The 16,307-nt window shown below is 44.2% G+C and overlaps 1 protein-coding gene across 4 annotated transcripts in view; it reads left to right on the top strand.

Annotated features, from left to right (window-relative positions):
- The window catches only part of LOC136435322 (midasin-like), a 70,753-nt gene that overhangs the window by 9,878 nt on the left and 44,568 nt on the right, over positions 1 to 16,307 (top strand). For all 4 annotated transcript variants that reach the window (XM_066428721.1, XM_066428731.1, XM_066428741.1 and 1 more), the window contains exons 6-29: positions 397 to 547; positions 1,296 to 1,610; positions 1,916 to 2,664; positions 2,974 to 3,229; positions 3,913 to 4,022; positions 4,200 to 4,441; positions 5,302 to 5,415; positions 5,722 to 5,951; positions 6,299 to 6,482; positions 6,725 to 6,903; positions 7,347 to 7,437; positions 7,904 to 8,150; positions 8,692 to 8,854; positions 9,169 to 9,323; positions 9,549 to 9,812; positions 10,079 to 10,150; positions 10,449 to 10,646; positions 12,686 to 12,812; positions 13,314 to 13,559; positions 14,023 to 14,220; positions 14,548 to 14,753; positions 15,097 to 15,219; positions 15,570 to 15,767; positions 16,074 to 16,289. In XM_066428721.1, coding sequence (XP_066284818.1) covers positions 397 to 547; positions 1,296 to 1,610; positions 1,916 to 2,664; positions 2,974 to 3,229; positions 3,913 to 4,022; positions 4,200 to 4,441; positions 5,302 to 5,415; positions 5,722 to 5,951; positions 6,299 to 6,482; positions 6,725 to 6,903; positions 7,347 to 7,437; positions 7,904 to 8,150; positions 8,692 to 8,854; positions 9,169 to 9,323; positions 9,549 to 9,812; positions 10,079 to 10,150; positions 10,449 to 10,646; positions 12,686 to 12,812; positions 13,314 to 13,559; positions 14,023 to 14,220; positions 14,548 to 14,753; positions 15,097 to 15,219; positions 15,570 to 15,767; positions 16,074 to 16,289 — 5,034 coding nt within the window. The remainder of the gene's footprint in view (positions 1 to 396; positions 548 to 1,295; positions 1,611 to 1,915; positions 2,665 to 2,973; positions 3,230 to 3,912; positions 4,023 to 4,199; positions 4,442 to 5,301; positions 5,416 to 5,721; positions 5,952 to 6,298; positions 6,483 to 6,724; positions 6,904 to 7,346; positions 7,438 to 7,903; positions 8,151 to 8,691; positions 8,855 to 9,168; positions 9,324 to 9,548; positions 9,813 to 10,078; positions 10,151 to 10,448; positions 10,647 to 12,685; positions 12,813 to 13,313; positions 13,560 to 14,022; positions 14,221 to 14,547; positions 14,754 to 15,096; positions 15,220 to 15,569; positions 15,768 to 16,073; positions 16,290 to 16,307) is intronic.

Consider the following 16,307-nt stretch of genomic DNA (forward strand, 5'->3'; position numbering starts at 1 on the left):
TCCTGTACCACCAAATGATTTTTATCCCTATCTAGACTGGACTCATTCTCCCCCCCCCCATCATAACTTTCAAACGGTATGGTGTATGATCAAGTTTGCAGGGGGTGATAAGCATGTAAATATTAATCACTCTCCACAATAAGCCTTGATTATTTGGCGAAGATAATGTGTTCGTGGAACTCTAGTTATGTCTGTTATTGTAAGTCAAAGTGGGGGCCATGTTTGTGTCTGATAGATTGTTCCAGAGATTGGGTTCATCTAGCTATAAAGAAATATGCACCAGGCTGCAAACATGGTGGTAGAGACTCTAATTCTAGTAGACTAGATTTAGACTGCACAAAATGTAATTAAAACAAACATAACAAAATTTGCTACAAAAACTCTTCCCTTCCCCAGGAAATGTCTGAGACGCTGGTTCCCGTCCCTTCCACGCTACGCAACTTGCACTGTCTGGCCATGGCCGTGCTATCCCAGAAGGCCGTACTACTAGAAGGGCCTGTTGGCTGCGGAAAGACTGCCTTGGTCGAACATCTGTCGAACCTCACAGGTGAGTCAAGTATAAACTGCTACACTCAATACAAAAAGTTTGGAAACTTGAATTTGATTAATCATATTTTCGGTCTTACTCAAAGAATTGAATGGTATTGTATATTGCATTGGAAAGCATATTTATTTCCTTTAAAATGATACAATATTTGTCAAGATCCAACATTCAAAGGTTGAACAGAGCTGACTGCATTGGACATGACCGCATTACAAAACAAAAATGCTGAAATTCCCCTGCCAACACAGTGTATGACATTGGTAGAGGAATTTTTGGCCCTTTTTTTGTTAGACAGTCATAGTGCTCATTACATAAAAGACTTAAAAGCCCGATCATAACAAAAGGGGTATCATTTTAAAGTATCACATCATTTATCCCCATAGATAAATTGCAACTTTAGCCCGTTGCAAGGCTAATCTTCCAGGGCTCATAAACAAAATGACATATCATCATTATACAAAGTAACACAGAATATACAAAGAGTTCAAAAGGTGATGCTGCATACATTTACAAAATTCAGCATCAAAGTCTTTGATTTTGTGTTGGCAATGTACAGTTTAATGATTCAAAATCTGAAATCATTCAACTTTTACGATATTGATGATTCTGTTAATGAATCCTTTGACATTGGATACGGTCTTTTGATTGGTTGGTAAAGCAATGCAGAACTACACGGATGTATACAGAAACATCCTCTTTCCTACTTACTTTTGGGGTTTGGTAATGAGAAATCGTACATTGCATGTTTCAGGTCGCAGCGGCGCCCCCTACCTGCTGAAGGTGCAGCTTGGTGACCAGACAGACAGCAAGGCGCTGCTTGGTACATACCGCTGTACAGATGTCCCCGGGGAGTTCGTGTGGCAGCCAGGTGTGTTGACTCAAGCCATCACCAACGGCAACTGGATCCTTCTCGAGGACATCGACTACGCCCCGATGGACGTGATCTCCGTCCTCGTCCCCTTGCTGGAGTCCAGGAAGCTGAGCATCCCTGGCCACGGGGAGACTGTACGCTGTGCACCTGGCTTCCAACTCTTCGCTTCTCAGCAGCTCTTGTCGAGTGCCACAGGTACAGTTTGATATGAATGTACTGTCCAGCAGCCCGTTTTCTAGACCAGACAATTGAGAGTTTGAATCTTGGTCTCTCACCAGAGTTGCATGCCACAGAAAATATATCAGTCCTTCGAATGGGCTTTCATAGACTTGCTGTTAATCATAAGATGTCTCTTTACATTTACATGTCAAAAAGAGGAGGAAAATTTTCCTGTCGTGTTTTGTGTATGGAGTCTGTTCTTCTAATGTTATGACCAGTAGAAAATAGCTCACAGATTGCTGTATTGGATTGAATTACCTAAAACTCATTACCCCTAACAGGTTACTTCAAACAGCATTCGTCAAATTCTTCCCTACTGGATCGATTGTGGACCCGGATTTGCGTTGAGCCACTTTCACGAGAAGAGCTGCTAAATGTATTGGTTACAAAGCATCCAAACTTATCTGGCATCTCAGAGAAACTATTGGACGTGTACTGCATGCTGTCGTCGGGGAGACACGATATGGCAGTTGCAAAGGATGATGGGATGGACTGCAGTTCAGCCCCAGAGGATTCTGGGACTGTGTCGACCACAAGCCTTGCATCTGTAGATGGTAGGCTGATCTCTACGCGGGACTTGCTGAAGTGGTGCGATCGGATCGAGGTGGATTTCCGCGACACCTCCCTCGGCCATGCTTCCAGTGTATTTCAGGAATCTCTGGACTGCTTCTGCACTAGTCTGGCCAAACCAGCACAGCGGCTCCGCATGGCTGAAGTCATCGGAGCCAGACTGAACATCAGCAGGGAGAAAGCTGTGTTCTACAGTGCCAAATACAAACCCAACATCGACATCAACCCCTCGTCGATGACCGTAGGCAGGGCAACGATCCCGCGTAAGCTCAGAGATGTGGCAACGATGCACATAGGAGGGAACTCTTGCTTTGCGCATACGAGACATGCGGTATCATTGCTGGAACGTGTTGCGGTGTGTGTACAGAGAGGTGAACCGGTGTTACTTGTTGGAGAAACCGGCACTGGCAAGACGTCCTCAGTGCAGTACCTGTCAACGCAAACTGGTCACACCCTGAAGGTACATAAAGGAATGAAATAATAAAATAATGAATAAATGATTGGGTGGATTGATGAGTGGATTAATGATATGTTGTCATACCCTCAGGGGGAATGAAAGAATAGACGACAAATTTATCAGGAAATTCACATGCATGGGTATAAGTAGAATGCATGGTCATAATGTATACATGTAGGTAGTAGGAGGTTATACCTGTCCAATTTTTTTTCAAAACATAGATTCTGAAGAGAAATTGAAACTTCCGAAGTGCCTTTACCTAATTCAATAAATGTAATGCAATTCAAAAGATGGTCTTTGTTGTCCCCACAGGTGGTGAACATGAACCAACAAAGTGACAGCACTGACCTGCTCGGCGGTTTCAAACCAGTTGATGTCCGGCTACTGGTCATGCCAATTAGGGAGGAGTTTGAGGCAGTTTTCTGCGAGACGTTTTCGAGGAGTCAGAATGCTCAGTTTCTAGGGCATGTTGCAGACTGCTTCACGAAGCGACGCTGGCAAGACCTGCTGAAACTAATGCTCCACTGCCAGAAGATGGGTCTGAAGAGGCTCGGGGAATCACAAGAAGGTAATCTCTCACGCACTCACTCACTGTCTGGTATATCTGTTGTTCCCCATCTCGAAAGGGTTAAACTTGCTCGCTCATACATTGTAGATTGTGGCTTAATCCCTCACAAACTCACTTACTATCTGGTAAATATGTTGTTCCCCATCTCGAAAGGGTTAAACTTGCTCGCTCATACATTGTAGATTGTGGCTTAATCCCTCACAAACTCACTTACTATCTGGTAAATATGTTGTTCCCCATCTCGAAAGGGTTAAACTTGCTTGCTCATACATTGTAGATTGTGGCTTAATCCCTCACAAACTCACTTACTATCTGGTAAATATGTTGTTCCCCATCTCGAAAGGGTTAAACTTGCTTGCTCATACATTGTAGATTGTGGCTTAATCCCTCACAAACTCACTTACTATCTGGTAAATATGTTGTTCTCCATCTCGAAAGGGTTAAACTTGCTTGCTCATACATTGTAGATTGTGGCTGGATGACAGACTGCCAGGTGCCTTTGTCCTTTGAGTTAACACTCTGTAGGTTGAGGTGAAAGTCTCCCCATATGTTGTCCATCCATATCTTATGTTCTAAACTTTTTCATTCTGATGTATAGTCTTGGCTGAGAAATGTCTTGCTGAAATCAAGATAAAAAAGTGGTTTTTGTTACCTTAGGGTTAAAGACTGTTTTGTACTTTCAGGAGAGAAGAGAGATCTTGTAGATCAATGGAAAAAACTTGCAGAAAGGCTTGCCCAGCTGCAATACCAACTGAAGACAGCAGAGAGCGCTCTTGCATTCAGCTTTATTGAGGTAAGCTGATTGTGTACTATAATGTTCTGTACAATATTGTTTGTCCTTGTTATGACCAGTGGAACACTACATGTATCTGTCTACAAGCATTAAACTGGATCGAGATATACTAACTGAAAACAAGTCTAACAAAAAAATTGAATTCCTTCTACAATTGTGGTATCATCCTCCATGTAGGGCACACTTGTACAGGCAGTGAGGAAGGGAGACTGGGTCCTTCTGGACGAGATAAACCTGGCCACTGCGGAGACGCTTGAGTGCCTGAGCGGATTGCTGGAGAGTGTGTCGGGGTCAGTGGTGTTGATCGACCGCGGCGACACGAAGCCGGTAACCCGACACCCAGACTTCCGACTGTTTGCCTGCATGAACCCCGCTACAGATGTGGGGAAGAAAGACCTGCCACCAGGCATCAGGAGCAGGTGGGGGTTGGTTTTCTCTGGAGACTATCATTGGTTGTTTTGCAGTACACCCAACAGCTCTGGGCAGACTGCAGTAGCCAACTCACGCCAAAACAGATCAGTCACCTTGCCGGCAACAAAAGCAACCATACAGTCAACTGCACTGTAACCTACCAATTATGATGTTTCATGCCTCTATCTCACAATGTGTTTATTGTTTGTGGATGGACCAGGAATAAATGTTTTGTCACAATGATTTATCCTGAACCTCATTTACAGTTATTGCTGTTGCCATTCAAGTAAGATAAGATAACATTACAAGTAGACTACAAGTAGCGTGCGTAGTCCAGTGGTTAGCGATCTTGCCTCTGGAACTGAAAGCCCCGGGTTCGATCCCAGCTGTGTCGCTCACCCGACATGCACGCTACCATTAAAGATCGCAGTTCTTAGGACGGGACGTTAATCCGTGGTCCACTGTTCATTGTGCTTGTCGAAAAGAGCTAGGGGAATTTCCCCGGTACAATGAACCTGTAAATACTGTACATAGCGTCTGTCTTCTCTGTCACGACCAGTGGAAGAGTGGCTCATCTGTTCATTGAGTACATTTGAGCTAAACTGGTTTGAGAGCCCTTTCCTTTCCATTAGACAGTACTTGTGTCACGTATAGAATTGTGTGTTTGCTTCCCATGTAATCCCCCTTTGGTATGACGCGTCAGCTTCACAGGAATGAGGTAGTAGCTGATAATACATGTATGGTATGAAACAACTGGTTACATCTAAGTCTTGCATGTCTACAATGTAACCCCAAGTGTTGAACTGTATAGAAGGCTCCAACCATTGACTTGCCAGAAAGTTAAGACCACTGTTTTCCTCATCTATAGGTTTACAGAATTTTATGTGGATGAGTTGGAGGAAGTGTCAGATCTGAAAGTGTTGGTGCACTTCTACCTGCAGGGGATAGGGGTCACTGCTGCACAGGTGGACGGTATAATCAGGTACTGAGATTTATTCATAAGTTTAAAAAGTAGATGTCAAAATTTTAACCACACAATGTTGGAAGATTTTCATTTCAACTTGTATGATTTTTATATGCCTTGAATTAACAGTAAAATTGTTGTAGAGCCAAGCATCACATAATTCCATCTTTTTTGGTATCTTTGTTCCTGTCAAAATGTAGTTATTTATAGACAGGTATGTGACTTTTGTTAGAGAATCCAACTTTTAAGTGTATTTTCAAATCTTAAGAGACTTATCCATTTTTTGAAATATAAAAAGTGAACATCACAATCTTGACTCTACAGGTTTTACCTGAATGTGCGAAAGGAGGCAGCCAAGAACTTAACTGACACCACGGGTCATCGACCCCACTACTCACTCCGCACACTGTGCCGAGCCCTCCGACACGCGGCGGGAAATCCCGCTGGGAGCACTTTACGCTCGCTGTATGAGGGGTTCTGTCTGAGCTTCCTCAGCCAGCTGGACAGAGCGTCGCATCCAGTGGTGGAGAAGATGGTTTGTGACCACATCGTAGGTGAGTCACAAAAATTTACATTTTGTACAGTGATAATAGCTCATAAAAGAGTCAGAGCTAAATGCAAAATAATGTCTGTAACATGCACGTACAGGGAACAATTGAAATAAAGTTATCATAATCACACTGAATCACAATGTGTAGGAGGGCAACGTTTATACACCTGTTGTGCTCCCCTTTCACATTGTGATGAATTGAAAGAAAACAAAACAAAATAGAAAAATTTAATGAAATAGATTCTAGAATAGAATAAAATAACATAAAATAAAATAAAAGGGAATGAAATGACTACTTACAATCTTTTCCACAGTTTATGATATATTCTTTCATGTACTTACCATGACTAGGCAAGAAGAACATCAAGGGTGTGTTGAAGCAGCCCCTGCCCCGACCGGAGAAGGGCAGACACGCACAGTTCGAGGGTTACTGGATCACCCAGGGGGGCAAAGAACTGATCACCTCTCAGGAATATGTCCTGACTCCGGCGGTACGGGCCAACCTTCGAGACCTGGCCAGGATTGTGTCTGCAAGGTCAGGAACACATCACCACTCTTTCTGGAGTTCATGAAATAGAATAAAATGATACAAAATACAGTAACTGGAATCTGCAAATGTTCCAACAGTAAACTTAGATCAGGTGAACTCAAAATCAGAGTCCTACGAGGGAGGCATGTTTTCGTAGTGTCATGACTTGGTGGTGGAGAGGTCACTGCAAAAACCGCAAAAAGAAAACCATCGCGAAAGTTCCTCAACTTACAGTGTTTTCCCTGCAGGCGTTACCCAGTGCTGCTACAGGGCGAGACGTCGGTGGGAAAGACGAGCCTGATCACGTGGCTGGCGCAGGCGAGCGGGAACCACTGCGTCCGGATCAACAACCATGAGCACACAGACATACAGGAGTATGTGGGGTGCTACGCCGCTGACCATACCGGAAAACTGGTCTTCAAGGAAGGTGCGTGAAACTAAGACTCAACAGATAGAGAAGAGTATTAACCATGTACATGTAGCCTCAACCAGGCTCCACAGGTTGCATTAAAGATTAGAAATTGGCAAAATGGACAGATAACATTCTAGATCAGGGGAGTTAGCCGGCCGGGAAGTACAGTTTGCGACCTCCTGTATTTTCCTTTTTTTTCCTGTTCTGTACATTATTTTTCTGTTATTTCTCTCTAACAAACATGTTGGAAATGCAATAATGATGGGAATGTAGAAAAATGGTTGATGACGCTTCTTCTCTTTCTTCTCACTTTGCCACAGCTACCCTTTCCTAGTCCAGTACATGTACAGGATCTTCCAGTCACTTGAATGACACGCGCAAATTACCGATAGAGCCAAATTTTCTAATGTTCCCAGTTATTCTAAAGGCGCTTTTTCTCTCCTTCCCTCCATCTGCAGGTGTGCTGGTGGAGGCCATGAGGAAGGGACACTGGATCATCCTGGATGAGCTGAACCTGGCGCCTACCGACGTCCTGGAGGCTCTCAACAGGTGAGGAGACAGGCTTTGTTATGTATAAGGTCTCGGACCAGAGTTTCTTCTACGACTTTGTAAGGTAGGTGGAAGCCCTCCTGCTGAAGGGCTGCAATTCCGGCAAGAAAAGTAGGATGTAAAACTTATAATAGTTACGGTAAAAAGCCATTTATTATTGCTTTCCAATGGACTTGTTGGTATCCTCTGTTGTCCTTTTATTTGGGGTAGAATTGGTAGTAAAACATAGATTTTGGACCTGAAAAGTAAACTCTTTTTACACTTTTTCCAATGAAGCTGCTTAAATAAAACAAATTTCTTAGGATAATGTATTATATGCTAGAAAAGCTTAGTCTAAGAAGAATGAAACTCTGACCTGGAACTATAAAAGTATAAGGACAGCCTTACAAACATACATTGTAATCATACTTACAGAAGATCTTAGAGGATACATTAAGATTGGAGTTGTGATGTTTTCCCCACACAGGCTCTTGGACGACAACCGGGAGTTGTACATTGCAGAGACGCAGGAAACCGTGAAGGCGCATCCGCACTTCATGCTGTTTGCTACCCAGAATCCACCAGGGCTGTACGGAGGGCGGAAGATCCTGTCTCGTGCGTTCAGGGACCGTTTTGTCGAACTCCATTTTGATGAGATTCCTGCCCGAGAGCTGGAGACCATCTTGGAACAGAGGTGCAATCTGCCACAGTCCTACTGCAAGAAGTTGGTTAAGGTGAGCATGAACACAAATTCATAATAGGAGCTGTTTCAGTACCAGGGACAGCACCAACTTGAATATGGCAGGATCAAATTTGATATTTCTCAGAGTTAGTTATTAACTCGATAAACCATGATTATACAGTCTCGAAGCATCAAGATTCTGTGCATTTGGTTCTTCAAGTCCTGCTTAATGCTTTTTTTTCTGTAGAATTTGTATTTATCTTAACTCAAGTAGTGCTGTTCACGTTGAAGTTTGAAAGATAAAACTATAATGAGTTTCTGTGTTATGTTGTGATGATGTTATGACAGAAATGGTCATGGAACTGTGATATAGAGTGGAGTATGAAATGGAATGTGAATCTTGACTGTACATCCAGGAATTTAGGGCTTCCAATATGGATTGAAATATTGAAACTTGACCAGTGTCGATGTAAGAAACTTCGAAATTCCTGCACAATATAGAGATGGAGACACACTTTTCGATGTCATCATGAGTTTGACATTAGTCACACATCAAGGCTGATTCTCGTCTCCATCTGTTGTCATGGTAACAGGTGATGCAGGACCTCCAGGCCCACAGGAGGAGCACCAGTGTGTTTGCGGGGAAGCATGGGTTCATCACGCTGCGCGACCTGTTCCGCTGGGCCGAGCGTTACCGTCGTGCAAGTCAGGGTGCTGAGGGCTTCTACGACTGGGACCAACACCTGGCTGATGATGGTAAGGCCATGCCATATGTTTTGTTATTGATAGATTTTATATTTCATCACCATGTATTGGGATGTCCCTATTGCTGAATTGGTAGCAGCCTCAATGTTGAGCAGCCTCAATGTGCCACTACCTATAGGTACTACAAGGTGATTAAATGGTAGCCATCCTACTCTAGCTCTGGTTTGCTGAAGAAGAGTCATGTATGTCACTTGAAAGAAGAGTCATGGATGTGACTTGTAACCTCCGGAAGTAATCTCCGAATCTTATCCAATTGTAGAGATTGAACAGTTTTTAAACACGAGAATGAACTATTCCTTCTCCAGGATACATGCTGCTGGCAGGACGGGTGAGGAGACCCGAAGAATGTTGCGTGATTCGAACCATCCTGGAGAAACACCTTCGCAGGAAAGTAGATCCCGCCCGACTCTTCTCATTGGGCAAGGACACATCACAGGTGGCTGCTGGGATACTCAAGCAGGTAGCAATCAACAAGTATTGTTGTTGTACAAGGAACATAATTTACAGGCCAACAGATCTATCAACATTGTGATTAAAATCATCTATAGTACTGCTGAACTCATGTATAACGTTACATGAATAAAAAAAAATACACTTGTACAGTAACTGTTATAACGTTACATACATACAGACGGCAATCAAAATCAGGTGGGATGTGAAAAAGTAATATTTCCCTCACTTTCAGGTTTCCATGGCAACCCCTGATGGCTTCAGCCACGTGGTGTGGACGTACAACATGCGTCGGCTGGCGGTTCTGATTGGCCAGGCGCTGAAGTTCGGAGAAGCCGTCCTGCTAGTCGGGGAGACGGGATGCGGCAAGACGACGCTGTGTCAGCTGTACGCGGTTTTATCGAACCAGCAGCTGCTGGGGGTGAACTGTCACATGCACACGGAGACCGCAGACTTCCTGGGGGGTCTCCGCCCCGTACGCCACAGGAGCAGCGAAGAGGTGAGGAAATACATTCTCTTGGACACTGTCTACTTCAAACTTTGAAATATAAAATCGTTATCTAGATCATTTTGAGAATCATAGATATCTATCATTACGTCTCCATCTGTTTTCATTTTCGTCTTTACATTCTTGAAGTGACAAAAATGCGTCTTTCTTCTTACCGTGTTTCAGCATTTTACAAATTTGATATGTCAACAGTAACAAAACTATGTAACTGTAAGTTTGAATATAACATGTTTGGGTAAATGGTAACATTGCTGCAGGACTCCCAGAAGCTGTTTGAGTGGGTGGATGGGCCGCTGGTACAGGCCATGAAGGAAGCAGCCATGTTTCTGGTAAGTTGAATTTGACTGGTTAGGGCTTTAATGGACTGGGTGAGGACTAATCCATTCTTCTGTTAGGGTGCAGTATTGATTTCAGGTTACATGCCTTGAGACTGATGATAACAAAGTCTTAAAAATGACTTTATGTGTGCATGGGTGTGTTTGTGCATGCGTGTGTGTGCGTGTGAGCGTGCATCCACACTGCAGTTTCTATATGCTCTGCCAGAGGGAGCAGTGGAATTTCTGTATGTTCTGCCATAGTGGGTAAAGTCTGCTATCTCCGAGTGCCTTGTTTAATGGATGTTCCCAGATTGATGAGATCTCCCTGGCGGATGATTCTGTGCTGGAGAGGTTGAACAGCGTGCTGGAGCCCGGCAGGTCGCTCGTCCTGGCAGAGAAAGGGGGCAGTGGGGAAGGAGACGCAACTGATGTTGAGAACATTGTGGCTCAAGAAAACTTCCGGATTGTGGCAACCATGAACCCAGGAGGAGACTTTGGCAAGAAAGAGGTTCAAATGCTTTAACTTTGATTTAGTTTTGATATTCGTTCATTTATTTATTTTACCAGTAAGTCAGGTCCATGACATGACCTTTTTTTCAGGATTATATGGATACATGAAAAAACATAGCAGGGTAGACTCAAGAAATATTACAGTAACAATTTTGTAGAGATGCAAATTACAGATTAGACAAAAACTGATGGTCTAGAGAGCTTAGTAGACACCAGGTACCAGTCCTAACACAGTCCATTTTTAAAAGCCGTTATGATAGTAAGTTGCCTATGTTCTAGTGGACATGAGATCAAGAGGTCACAGGTTCGAGTCCTCGCTGAACGTTGTGTCCTTGGGAAAGGCCCTTTGCACGACTTTCCTCACTCCACCTAGGTGTAAAAATGGATACCTGACCGGAGCTATACTTTGGGTACTTCAGGTGAAGAAATACACAGCGTGAGTTTCGTCACCACACGCAGTGTTGGCACGCGCATGTAAAACTTCCCGTAGCGCGATGTTGTCACGCGCGTGTAAAACTTCCCGTAGCACGATGTTGGCACGCACGTGTATAGCTTCTCGTAGCGCGATGTTGCAACGTGCGTGTAAAACTTCCCGTAGCGCGATGTTGGCACGTGCGTGTAAAACTTCTCGTATCGCGATATTGGCACGCTGGGCGCCCGCACAAAGAACCGTTGAAACGACCGCACAAAGAATGTGTGACATGTGCGTGTGTTCCTTCCCCTAGCACGATGTTGACACGCCGAGCGCATGCCTAAGTAATCCACGATGGCTAGTTGACACGCGGGTGTAGCCCTTCCACTAGCACGATGTTGACACGCGGGCGCCCCCCCCCCCCCACCAATCTTAAAACGCCGGGTGTCTCGTGTTATTATCAATTCTTTTCGACAAATACAAGATCTAAGGACAGGTTTTCAACGCCCTAACCCTATGTTGGCACATGGGGCGCACGTACAAGGAATCCCTGATAAAGTGCGGTTCAATTTATCAGACAAACGCATGAACCGTGCGAGCAGAAAATCTACTCGGGTCAGTCGACACCGCACACCAACACCAGGTAAAAACGTGAATTTCTTCAATTTACCGGAGGAACGCACGTACCGTGCATACACGCGACCCACTGCAATATCTAACTAAGAATATTTGTCAGGGTAAACATCCACGATTACATTTCCTTCCATATGCATTTTTTTATACTTTTGATTATCTTAAAGTGGTACTCTGTGGTTGATTATTATGCACAAACAGACGATCTACTGAGCGAGCAATTACCGTTACCTGTATCGGTACTTCACTCGGCTAAGTCTGTTTACTGTAACGTAGTCCGTAAAACCTCGGGCATGGCAGTAAATAGTAGCCGCCGGGCGGGGGGAGTTTTGCGTGCAAAGATCGTCTTATCGGAAGGAATACACGCAGTCTGTTTTATCGTAACGTAGTCCGTAAAACCCCGGGCAGAAAATAGTAGCCGCCGGGCGGGGGGAATTTTGCGTCTTAGCGGAAGGAATACACGCAGTCTGTTTACCGTAACGTAGTCCGTAAAACCTCGGGCATGGCAGTAAATAGTAGCCGCCGGGCGGGGGGGGGGAGTTTTGCGTGCAAAGATCGTCTTAGCGGAAGGAATACACGCAGTCTGTTTTACCGTAACGTAGTCCGTAAAACCCCGGGCAGAAAATAGTAGCCTCGGGCGCAGCTCCCGTCAGGGGGAGTTTTGCGGGATATATCCAAGCAGCACGTTTGCCACTTCAATTCGCTCAAGAAATACGTGTGAACTCTTGTGGTGAAGAGGAAATACACGCGCGTGCCAAATTAGCGCGACGTGACGAAATACACGTACGTGCGAAGTGTGCGTGCCGTGAAGAAACTCCCGCTGTGTATTTCTTCACATTTGGGTCAGTTTATATACCTGCTGACCGAGGGTGAAAGAAGAGGGATGGCCGGGCTTTCCATGCACTAGACACAGATAACAGCCGACTGCCCCTGCTGCCCAAAAAAGACTATGGGGCTTGCTTTAGCTTTTATTGATTTTTTTTTCTCTGCAGCTTTCTCCTGCCCTGAGAAACAGGTTTACTGAGATCTGGTGCCCTTCGACCTACGACCCGACCGACCTGGTACAGATAATAGAGCACAATCTGTCAGACGGACTGCAACTGTGTAACCAGGAGGATGGTGCGTAGTTCAGTGTACTTTTTGTAAAGATTAGTTAGGAATCTACCCAGTACATTGATCCTGTGTATATTTCAAACAACTGTACATGTGCATAGCACCTGCTTTTATTGTTACCGTCTGGTTTAATTATGTTTTTATTTGTTCACCAGTTCATCATTCTTGTCCAAACAATAAGAGGAATCTCTCTGACTGGTATCTCAAACATGTATATACTGTATATAGAGTCTGTTTCTCTGGTTGTGATATTTGATTGAGACACAATTTTACATCGTAAAGCCAGCGACCCCATGAATGAGGGAGCTTCAGGCATGAGCCTCAAGCGTCAAACCTCTGCACGTAATAGAACCCAAGACATTAATCGAGAAGAGTAGGGATGACCCGTCATGCTTGACCAAGATTGAGAGCAAAACTGCATTGCACTACCACTCGCTACTTGAAAAAGCATCGTGCTTCACCTCAAGTGAGGATGACTGCTTTACCTTTTTTTTAAAATCCTTCCAGGCACCAGTGGATTTGGCCATGCCATGATGGAGTTCATCGCATGGTTCTGTGAACAGGACTTTGGCTGCCGCTACGTCGTCAGCATCCGCGACATCCTCTCCTGGGTCAGCTTCATCAACACCTGTTCTGCAACAACTGTTGCCATGGAAACTGTTACCATTGAGACCAAGATGCACCAGCGGCTGGACCCAGCATTAGCATATATCCATGGAGCGTGTCTAGTCTATGTGGATGGACTTGGGTCTGGTAGGTGATTTTAAAAATTGTTCTCATGAAAACCACTTGAGAGCAATGATTGCTGATGTTAGTTTGAAATACATGACATTGTATTAGTACCATTCAATATCTATAGAACAATAATCGACGTACTTGATCATTAGATTACATTCTTTATCATTAGATGATAATCTCTTACTTATGATATTTCTTGACTGTGAAAAGATCATAAAAATTCTCTTTTAAATTTGTGTTTGGTTTGCACATTGCTACATATAGATGCACATAATAAGCACAAAAACTTAAGCTTTTGCGTGCTAATCAAAAAGCACAACTTTAAGTAATTTGGTGGAAACTTGATATTTTAAGTCAAGCCAAAGCCTCAGAGTCTGTTTATTCCTTTATAAGTACGTAAGTCTTGATAGGTCTGTAGATTTTGCTGGAGATGAGGAAACACGTTTTTGAGACGTTGCTATAATTTGCGCCTTTCCAGGTTCTGTGAGTGTTGCCTGGGACCCACAGGGAGCCCAGAAGCAGTGTGTGGAGTTCCTGTGTGCCCAGGTGGAAAGGAACACGGGTGTGGAAGTCAACAAAGACCAGCTGTTCCTTGTGGAAGGGGACGAGAGGAGGAAACCACAGATTGTGTCGACTGCAGACAGCTTTGGCATCCTTCCTTTTACCATCCCTAGGGGTAACTTGCCATCAGTTGTTTGTTATTTTAAGATTTAGATTTAGTTAATAAAACAATTGGAATCTCAGAATCTCTAGATAGCCAGCTATGTCCATTGCAGTATCTTGACTATCTAGTATGGTCTTTCAAATGACATGCAATGATTAACTGAACATCCAGTGCGAGAGTTGCCTATGAATTTTTTCATTAAGATTTTTTTGTTGTTGAAAAGTTAGTTTGTTTGATTTTAAAGTTGTACAAGTTTGAAAACTTTCAAAATTATTTTTAAGTTTGAAAAGTGACTTTTTCAACTTAAGAATGTTTATTCTTTATTTGTCCACCTCACAGGCCCAGTGGCAGACAGCCAGCTGACCAGCTATGCCCTCCATGCCTCCACGACAGCGCTGAATGCCCAGCGCGTGCTCCGAGCCCTACAGCTGCCCCGCCCCGTCCTGCTGGAGGGCTCCCCTGGGGTGGGGAAGACCAGCCTGGTCGCTGCCATCGCTAAAGCCTCGGGGCACGAGCTGGTCAGGATCAACCTGTCAGAGCAGACAGTGAGTATAGGAACACCAAAACTTTTGTACACAATGGTATCTGCAAAGTTCAAGTCAGAGAAACTGGTGGAAATAGAATATACTAGTAGCATAGACTTATATAATAAAAGGCACTGAGATCAGGATATAATTCATGATGAACAAGATTTTATACAGAGTTGTACAAGGTCTGAAATAGATACAGTCATGTCCAGCTGTATCTGGCAACACTATGCTCATCTGGTACTTACAACCCTAACTCTATTCGTAATCATTCAATGTAATATTGCCGCATGAAGGCAAAGCTGGAATGTTACATTGAATGACAGAACGAAGCCTAACAGTTTTTCGTTGTGTGTTCCAGGATGTGTCTGACTTGTTTGGGGCAGACCTCCCTGTGGAGGGAGGGGTCGGAGGTCAGTTTGCTTGGAGAGACGGACCGCTTCTCTCCGCCCTGAAGGCTGGCAACTGGGTTGTGCTGGATGAGGTAGGCCATCAAAGCGTTTGGTTTGATAAGATTTTGAGGGTCCTTTTATTTTTTTTAAGTTGACATTTTCATGATAACTCAACTCTGTTGTTGGCAGGTAACATTTCAGTTCAAACTTTCAAAGCAACCCCTGGCTTCAGCCAAGTTTTTGGCTGTGCTGTCTTCAGGAGGACTTAACCAGGACTAGCAATAACATGACTACAATAGTGGGTCAAAGTTGTCTGAGAGTTTGTATCATCTCCTGTCTTGTTTCACTAAAAGCTGATGGGTCCAGAAAGTAGATTGCCTTCTTACTGGGACTAAAGATTGATCGATTGATTGATCAATTGATTGATTGATTGTCTCCCCAGTTGAACCTTGCCTCCCAGTCGGTGCTGGAGGGCCTGAACGCCTGTTTCGACCACCGCGGGGAGGTGTTTGTGCCGGAGCTGGGAAGGTCGTTCCACGTGCAGCACAACAAGACCAAGTTCTTCGCCTGCCAGAACCCGCTGACACAGGGCGGGGGCAGGAAGGGACTGCCAAGGTCATTCCTCAACAGATTCACTCAGGTATGGACTGGTTCATTTGAAAAAAACAATAACAAAACAATTGTAGCTATAGCTCAGACACAAAATGGAGGGGTTTGCTCTATAACACTGCTTTATCACTCCACTGATCAAGGTCATTTCTAAACAGGTTCACTCAGCGATTGGGGAGGGGCAAGGACATTTTTGGTGCATATTATAAATGTAATAGTCTTCATTCATTTCTTCAGCAATGACATATAACACGGTGACAAGGATTATTGTTGACAATGTAATGTATTTTATTTGAAGTGCTTGATGAAACTTTGTGATGACCTTGTTCTTCCTCAGGTGTATGTGGAGGCTCTTAGTTCCTCCGACCTTCACTTCATCCTCTGCACCATGTTCCCGACCCTGGACAAGGTCATGCTGTCCAACATGGTGACCTTCAACCAGCAGCTGTACCAGGACACGGTAGTAAAAGGTCGCTGGGGTCAGCAGGGAGGACCATGGGAGTTCAATCTCAGGGACCTGTTCAGATGGTGTGAGCTGATAATGGCCAATCAGGTGAGAAATGCAGATGAG

This window comes from Branchiostoma lanceolatum, chromosome 1 (assembly GCF_035083965.1).
Source record: "Branchiostoma lanceolatum isolate klBraLanc5 chromosome 1, klBraLanc5.hap2, whole genome shotgun sequence".
In the NCBI taxonomy this organism is placed as follows: Eukaryota; Metazoa; Chordata; class Leptocardii; order Amphioxiformes; family Branchiostomatidae; genus Branchiostoma; species Branchiostoma lanceolatum.